Here is a 9,093-nt window from a genome sequence, read left to right as displayed (position 1 = left end):
GTGCCCCTAGGGCATACGAGCTGAAGCAAATTCTCACCATCACACGCCAAGAAGGAGCCTCAGTCACGAACTATTTCACAAAACTTCGTGTTTTGTGGGATGAGTTACAATTAGTCTTGCCTAGCCCACAATGCTCCTGTAACGGTTGTTCTTGCGGAGTAGGAAAAGAATTATTTGATCTAAAAGAAAAAGAAAGACTTTATGAGTTTTTACTCGGTTTGGATGGCGAATTCTCGACCATCAGGACTCAGATTTTAGCTATGAATCCGATGCCAAATCTGAATGCTACCTATCACCTCGTCTTTGAGGACGAACAGAAAAGAAGCGTGGCAACCGAAAAACGACCTTCGGTTGGTACTACCGCGTTTCAAGTTTTTGTTCCTTCAAAACAACAACCGAACAAACTAACCAGCGAGAAAACAAAAGAAACGTTGGAGATCAAGTTGAACACTGTACTCATTGTGACAGAGATGGTCACAATCGGGATGGATGTTTTAAGCTGGTCGGGTACCCGGACTGGTGGCCGGGAAAAGGAACAAAGCGGGAAAAGCCCAAGCCAAGGACTGCTGCTTGTGTTGATTCCAACATCAGCCCCATACCAGGTCTTAACAATGACTAATATCAACAATTTTTGAATCTTTTTGGTGGAGGAAACAAAGAACCAAAGACCGATGCTTCACCCGTAGCCAATATGGCATCAGGTTCTTCAAATGTCAACACCACAGGTAACTTTAAAAGAAGAAATAAATGGATCGTGGATTCAGGTGCCACTGATCATATCACTCATATTGCTTCTATTCTTGAAAACAAAACTAAAAGAATGCATGAACCACCTGTTATTATACCGAACGGCGAAAAGATAGTCGTGGAAGGAAGAGGAGAATATACCTTGGAAAATGGAATGAAAATAAAAGGGGTTTTACATGTTCCTAATTTTAATTGTAACTTGTTATCGGTTAGCAAAATATCAAATGACCTCCAATGCGCCGTAACATTCTTTCCGGATTTCTTTGTCATGCAGGACTTAAACTCGAGGACATTGATTGGAGCGGGTAGGTGCAAAGATGGTCTATACCGAATGGGGATGGTTGAAGAAAAAAGACAAACTATGATGGCAACTATCGACATTTGGCACAATCGTTTAGGTCATGCTTCAAGTTCAAAACTATCTCATATAGATTTCGTTAAAGATGTTTCCATTAAAAATAAATAAACATTGGTTTTGTGATTCTTGTGCTAAAGCTAAGCACACAAGATCACCCTTTTCTGTTGGTTTTATTAAAACTCATGATTGTTTTGAAATGATACATTGTGACATTTGGGGGCCTTACCGAACCCCATCTCTTTCTCGTGCAAGTTACTTTCTTACTATAGTGGACGACTATAGTAGGGCCGTTTGGGTGTTTCTCCTTAGGCATAAAAGTGATGCAAGTGGGTGTTTAGTAGACTTTTATAAATTAGTATACACCCAATTCGAAAAGAAGATTAAAAGGGTAAGATGTGATAATGGGGGGAGTTCACATCGAACCGTATGCTCAACTTTTATGCAGATCAAGGAATTGTTCTAGAAACTACGTGTCCACACACGCCTCAACAAAATGGGGTAGTGGAACGGAAGCATAGACATCTCCTTGAGACGGCAAGGGCATTGAGATTTGAAGCCAACCTACCTACCAAATTTTGGGGAGAATGCATACTAACCGCTACCTACTTGATTAATCGATTGCCATTGGAAGTAATAGAAAATAAAACGCCCTTTGAAATTTTGTATAATCGGAAACCAAATTATGATTTTTTAAGGGTTTTTGGTTGTTTGGCATATTATAGAAATATAGAAACTAAAGGGGATAAGTTTGAGATGAAAGGGAAACCAGGCATTTTCGTTGGTTATACAAGGGGGTCTAAGGGATATAAAATCTACGATGTGAATAATGGAAAAATTATCATTTCAAGAGATGTGAAATCTGTAGAGGGAAACTTTCCTTTTGCCCGTGTTACAAAAGAAATAAATGAGGAAGAAGTTTTCAAATTTCCAAAAAGATGGGAATGTATTGATGAATCAGTCAATCAAAGTCATGTTGGACCAACACAAGGAATTGTAGAGGAAAATGATTTTGATAACAACCTAAATGAAGACAATAATCCTTCAACCCATATCACAGAAGAAGTCAGGAGCCCGGTTGAAAATTTTGACGGACCAGATCAAGAAATCAGCGGGTCGACCCATACAACACTAGAAGCTACTGGCTCAGTTCTAAATAGTGACCAGCCTTTCAACAATGATCCACCTCAAGTGGATCCAAATATAGCCCAAACTGATACTGTTAATATGCCTAATGAATCCATTGAAAATATGGATATGAGAATTGATGACACCGTTAATGAAGTCCCACAAATGACTAGAGAAAAGAGAAGCAGAACTCAGCCAAAACATTTTGCCGACTTCAACGTCACTCTTCCCCCATTGGTAGACCATACACGACCCGCTGCGAACAATGAATACTCGACGGTACACCCCTTGGCTAATTTTCTTTCATATGATAATTTTTCTAATTCTCATAAAGCTTATTTAACGGCCATTGATAAAAACAATGAGCCGAAGTATTTTGCTCAGGCCATTCGAAATGAAAATAGGAGACAAGCAATGAAGAATGAAATCCAAGCCCTTGAAGAAAACGGCACATGGAGCTTAGAAGAACTACCAAAAGGCAAGCATGTCATAGACTCAAAATGGGTCTATAAAATTAAATACAAACCTAATGGAGAAATTGAAAGATACAAGGCTCGATTGGTCGCGAAAGGTTTTACCCAAATGGAAGGAATCGATTATCATGAAACGTTCGCGTCAGTTGCCAAAATTGTCACATTTCGAACCCTACTAGCTGTAGCCGTAAAGACTGATTGGATTATACACCAACTTGATGTAAACAATGCATTCTTGCATTGGGAGTTAGACGAGGAGGTGTATATGAAGATACCCCCGGGTTTTTGTAAGAAAGAAGACACAAGAGTATGCAAGTTGAAGAAATCACTATACGGTCTAAAGCAAGCTTCCCGAAATTGGTACAAAAAATTAACGTTGGCTCTTATTGCCATCGGTTTTAAGCAAACCCAGATGGATCATTCTCTTTTCATCTACAAAAACGGTGATATATGCGTCACGGCTCTCGTCTACGTTGACGATGTCATCATTGCTGGAAATAATGCGAAGAAGATTCAAGCAACAAAAGATCATCTCGATAAAAAGTTTAGCATCAAAGATCTTGGAGTGCTAAAATATTTTTTGGGAATTGAAGTGGCTCGAAAACGTGACGGCCTTGTACTAAACCAAAGGAAATATATCATTGACATTTTGGATGACTGTGGGTTACAAGGATGTCGACCGAGTAGTTTTCCCATGGAACAAGGGTTGAAGTTAGACAAAGATGACAGTGGACCCAAGGTGGATGCAAATCAATACCGTAGGCTAGTTGGTCGACTATTATATTTTGCAAGCCACTCGGCCCGGCATTACCTATTCGGTTAATGTCCTTAGCCAATTTGTTGCCGATCCACGCCGAACTCACTTGGATGCGGCAACCCATGTTGTACGGTATTTAAAAGCTACTCCCGGACAAGGGATTTTGCTTCCATATCATGGTGGGACTAAGCTAATAACCAGTGGCGGACCCAGGATTTTTTGCCAATGGGGTCCCATATTTTCGGTGTTCAAATTTTTCGGGTCGGTCGTTGTTCAGGTCGGGTCGAGGCGAAGAACATAATAAAAAACAATATCATAATAAAACTTTCTTTTCAATCATCACGACCTGAACGGGTCAAAATGGGTCGGGTTGACACATAAACACTTTGTTTTCCCTTTCTTAAACATTTTTGAGATATAACCTAGATCCACCCTTTCATAAGCATGTGTTGAAAACCATTAACTTAAACTAGTGAAAAATAAAACTGATATTTTAAAGTGTTTGAATGTTTCTAAAGAAAACCATGCATAAAGTTGAAAACAATGATATGTATTTTAGAGGTGTTTGAATGTTTCCAAAGTTATCATTGCAACATTAGCATTCAAATGATTGATTAACACTAAAAATTAACACAAAAAACTAAAAACTGAGCCTTGTAAGACTTGAACCCATGACCTTCCAAAGATAAAACAAGGGACTTTCCACCAGACCACATCAACATTAATAGTATGGGTTCCAAGTATTAAATCTTATGGGGTCCTCAAAAAATTTAATATACCGCTTCTAATAAATTTTTAAAAAACATTGGTGTCCCGGGACCCCGATCCACACTATGTGGGTCCGCCCCTGCTAATAACATATTGTGATTCAGACTGGTTAGGTTGTCCGTTTACTAGAAGGTCGAGAACGGGATACATATTACTCTTCGGAGGAGCACCCATCTCTTGGAGATCCAAGAAACAATCCGTTGTGTCTAGATCTTCCGCCGAAGCCGAATACCGAGCAATGGTAACTACGGTTAGCGAAATATTATGGATGAGATGGCTCTTAAATGAGTTGGATGTCAAGCAAAATGGGCCAACGCCTTTATTCTGTGATAACCAAGCCGCACGACACATTGCAAATAACCCCGTCTTTCACGAACGCACGAAACACGTCGAGATGGACTGCTATTTTGTTCGAGAAAGAGTCGAATCACAAGAAATAAGGCCGACAAATATCCATACCAAGTCTCAAATTGCCGATGTGTTTACAAAACCGTTGGGAGCCCCGCAATTTCGGTTATTACTTGACAAATTGGGCGTTCAAACTATCCACGCTTCAATTTGAAGGGGAGTAATGGAATCTTCTAATTCCTCAAATTACGTTGACCATATATATTATTACTTGTTTTACTCCCTTAATGTTAGCCTTGATTGGTAGAGTAATTTTCTCTTCCTAGGCTATATATGTCCGTTGTCATCATTGGAAATTATAAGACAAAATATTGATTCTTTCCTCTGTTTACCAACTTGTTCCAACGTTATATATATGGTTAGTTCAGCCTACAAGCTACCGGAAAATCAATCCAAGGTAAATAACACATAATTGAGTCCCAAAAGAAGTAAAAAATAATTGTTGGAAAACTTTATTGAAAAGGATTGCTCCTCGTCCTGCTCTTATGAAGAGGAACATCCAAATTGGTTCAATAGTTTGCCCTTTATGCTCGAATCATCAAGAAATCGTTGAACATATGTTACTTACATGCTCCTTGGCAAACTTTGTTTGGTAAGACATTGCAAGTTGGTGTAAACTTCAACCTTTCTATGCTTTTCTCATTATTCGTTGTCATGGAGTATTAATATCGTTAATACAAGCAATCTTCCGGGTCATGACTTTGGAGCATACGGAGAACAAGAAACGCCATGATTTCAATGAAGTTAATACGAATTCAAGTAAAGTGGTGACGGAAGTAAAAGTTCTAATTTTCCTATGAGTGATATCAAGATTAAAGAAATTAGGGTTAATTGGGAGAAATTATGCAAATTTGATGTGCTAGATTTATAATCTTATGTCTCACTATAATATGTAAAACGTAAGCTTGTAACTAGATAAAGATAACTTTGCTTACAAGACAAGTTACTATTTAAATTTATCTTTTATTATTGTATATCCTAATTATTATCGTATAATTAAGTTTCCTAGTTTTATCCATTTGTTTTCCTATAAATTGCTATTGTAGTCTTTGTTTTGAGAAATAACAAGTTTCTCTTCCTCTTCTTGTTCCATCACATAGACCTACACCTAACCTTAAACAATTATATTTTATACAAAGTAGTTTATATGGTTAGACGTTAGTATAGTTACTATATTTGGCGGGTCCAGATTAATTAACAAACTACTCCCTGAATCTCAGTCACACTACAAACAATTAATACACCTGCACTTTTTCATCTCAATATTCTCCAACCAAACAAACAAACCCTAATCTCATCACACAATCAAATCATCCACATATAAATCATCAGGTTACACGTTGAAATATATAGAGAGATGACGATTCTGTACACGCTTGTGGCTAGAGGATCGGTCATACTAGCCGAATTCAGCGGTACGTCCTCCAACGCCAGCACCATCGCCAGACAGATTCTCGACAAAATCCCTGGAACCAATGACATGAACGTGTCGTACTCGCAGGATCGGTATATCTTTCATGTTAAGCGTACCGATGGCCTTAATATCTTGTGCATGGCCGATGACCTTGCTGGAAGTAAGGCAAATTCGCTTCTATCTGTTACGTTTATTTGCTTCGAATTTTCGTTTATTTGTTAAGAGGATTAATTACCTCATTGTCCGTGATTATATGATAGGTGTTTCACTATTCTGTTAGCGTGTTTCGTGTTGCATATATGATCCGTGTAGACCATTAGACCCTGACAGATCGTATAGTACGGGATGGACGCATTATGCATATGGTTCATCATTGAAGAACAACGTGTCTTGTATAGGTCTTATACGCCTAGTATAGTTCTTCGTAGATGAACTATATGACTCCTATAGGTAATACAATTCAAATGCATCTATACAACTCGTATATTTAACGGTAAACGATATCTGACTGAACATATACGACTTGTATAGCCTTATATGTGTCGTATAGATGACACATGGTGTCTAGGTATAAGGTGGTAGTGTCTGGTAGCGGGAGCCTTTATCAATTATATTATATGTACTGCTATGTCAATTATATCAATTACATGATTTTTGTTGATTTTTTTACAAATTAACTTGCATATCGACAGAATAACATACTCCCTCCGTCCCATTAAAAGTGTCCATATTTCATTTTTTAGTTGTCCCATTACAAATGTCTACTTTCAAATTTATTAGCCAATTTTCAAATTTACCCTTTAACACAAACAACTAGCATTAATAAACAATATTGATGACCCAGTTTCCAATGGCATTATTGTCATTTGATAAGAAAAAAAAGTGATCATTTAGTCTACCTTAACTTTGTGTTTTTTAAACTATGACGCTTTTAATGGGACGGAGGGAGTAATAATATTCTTCAAGTAGAACAGATTTGAAGCCTCAAAGGTGAAAGATGATTCTATATAAGTTGAGTTGGCATTTTATGAAATTATAAACCTGACATTAAGCTAAATGTGGCTATGTAAGATGAGGCTTAAAGTTAACCTTTACATGGCACCTTATTTATTTGAATAACAAGCATTGATGGTTGGCACAATATGTATAATATTGGTACTGTTGTATGTTTTGCAGGACGAATTCCTTTCGCGTTTCTTGAAGACATTCATCAGAGATTTGTTAAAACTTATGGTCGAGCAGTTCTAACAGCACAGGCTTATGGCATGAACGATGAGTTTTCAAGGGTTCTGAGCCAACAAATGGAGTATTACTCAAACGATCCGAATGCAGACAGAATGAACCGTTTAAAAGGTGAAATGAGTCAGGTGAGTTTAAAGTTTTGAGTCAAATGGGTACATTTGTTGATGCATATAGTAAGTTGCAGACTGTAGTTGTTAACTGTGGTGTTATGATTTATAAACAGGTACGGAATGTGATGATACAAAATATTGACAAGGTTCTCGAGAGGGGTGATCGGCTAGAGTCGCTTGTGGATAAAACCGCCAATATGCAAAGTAATACGTTTCGTTTCAAAAAGCAATCGCGCAGATTCAGGAATACAATGTGGTGGCAAAATGTCAAACTCATGTACTTTCTCTAAACTAAGTCTCACAAAATGGTTGGGTCGGGTAATGGGTCGAGCGGGTTAGGGTCAAATTGGGTTCATGCCAAAACGGGTTGTTTTAAAAAGTATCACTTTGGTTCTGATCAAAACGAATTCTAACCATAACGGGCTGCCTTTAAATGAACCCATTTTAAAATGGGCTTTCACTTTTAGATTCTCATACTGGCTTTTTTGTGTATATTGCAGGATTGGATTCGGATGTCTTATACTGGTGGTTATATATCTTGTTGTGGCGTTTGTTTGCGGTGGGCCCGCACTTCCCGGTTGTTTAGGTTGAGGACTGGAACCGAAACGGGTTTGAGTCATGATTCTCTGTTTTCTCAAATCATTTATTGGAATGAGTTGATATCTTATGCTCAAACAAACATAGATTTATTTATTTATTCTTTTGTTATGAGAATTTGATTATTTTTTAATACTGATTTGTATTGATTTAGTTTCATATACCAAGGAATAAACTAATTCTCCAATCACTTTTGATTGTATTGGTTTATTTATTTCCTGAGATTGTTTTATATTGATTTAGTTTCATAAACTTATTCTCTGGAGCAACGGTAAGGTTGTTGCCATGTGACCTGGAAGTAAGGAGTCCAAGTCGTGGAAACAACCTTTTACAGGGGTAAAGATACGTACATTAGGCCCAAGTGGATCGACACCCAATACCCCGCGCATGTGGGAGTCTTTTGCTTTGGGTTTCCATCTAGTTACTTGTAGAAATAGCTTGATCAATGTTTCGACTGGTTATGTAAATACATAACTTGCTTGCCGTTCCAACTTGTTTCGATATTAACTTGAGAAGTAATTATACCATCCAAACTTATGATGACAATCTTGTTGGTTGAACGACTAGTTACGGAGACTTAAAAGTTGGGACTTTGATGCTCACAAGGCCACAACGTCATTAACTGAACGACTAGTTACCCAAACTTAGAACTTGGGACTTGGATAACTATTTATGTTAGAGCCAGTGCATCTGTGTTTACTAAAGCATATATTGATATTTTTCCTTTCACGTGAGTGCGAGTATAGAATGAAGAACTTATGTTACCACTAACAAGAATAGAATGATTTGGAAAGAGATGATAAGCAACCACAATATTAAAAGAAGAGTATAATCAAACACACTTTGTCTATTGCAATAAGGCATGTATATATAAGAACTGAAAGTTAATTCTAGGAATACATTTAATTACAATTATATGCAAGGCATAACTTATTTAGAGAATATCTCCATCTTTGACTAGCCATGATTCATGAGATATTATCCTTGATAACCACTATTAATAACCATGTTGACTATTTTAAAGATTTTTAGATTATACAAGTGAAACAAGGAGCAAATTTCTCAAATGGTTGGGAACATATCTAATCAGTCAC

The 9,093-nt window shown here is 37.4% G+C and overlaps 1 protein-coding gene across 1 annotated transcript; it reads left to right on the top strand.

Annotated features, from left to right (window-relative positions):
- Positions 1-5,993: 5,993 nt before the first annotated feature.
- Positions 5,994-7,993, top strand: LOC143637635 (vesicle-associated membrane protein 711-like). The gene is made up of 4 exons (XM_077104971.1): positions 5,994-6,210; positions 7,227-7,417; positions 7,516-7,679; positions 7,903-7,993. The coding sequence occupies exons 1-4, from the start codon at positions 5,994-5,996 to the stop codon at positions 7,991-7,993; spliced, it is 663 nt and encodes a 220-aa protein (XP_076961086.1).
- Positions 7,994-9,093: the final 1,100 nt, after the last annotated feature.

Source organism: Bidens hawaiensis, unplaced genomic scaffold (genome assembly GCF_021521415.1).
Source record: "Bidens hawaiensis isolate Kalapana, Puna unplaced genomic scaffold, B.hawaiensis_p1.1 tig00008375_1, whole genome shotgun sequence".
Classification (NCBI taxonomy): Eukaryota; Viridiplantae; Streptophyta; class Magnoliopsida; order Asterales; family Asteraceae; genus Bidens; species Bidens hawaiensis.
The sequence above is the reverse complement of the archived record's forward strand: the minus strand, read 5'-3'. Positions and strand labels throughout refer to the sequence as shown.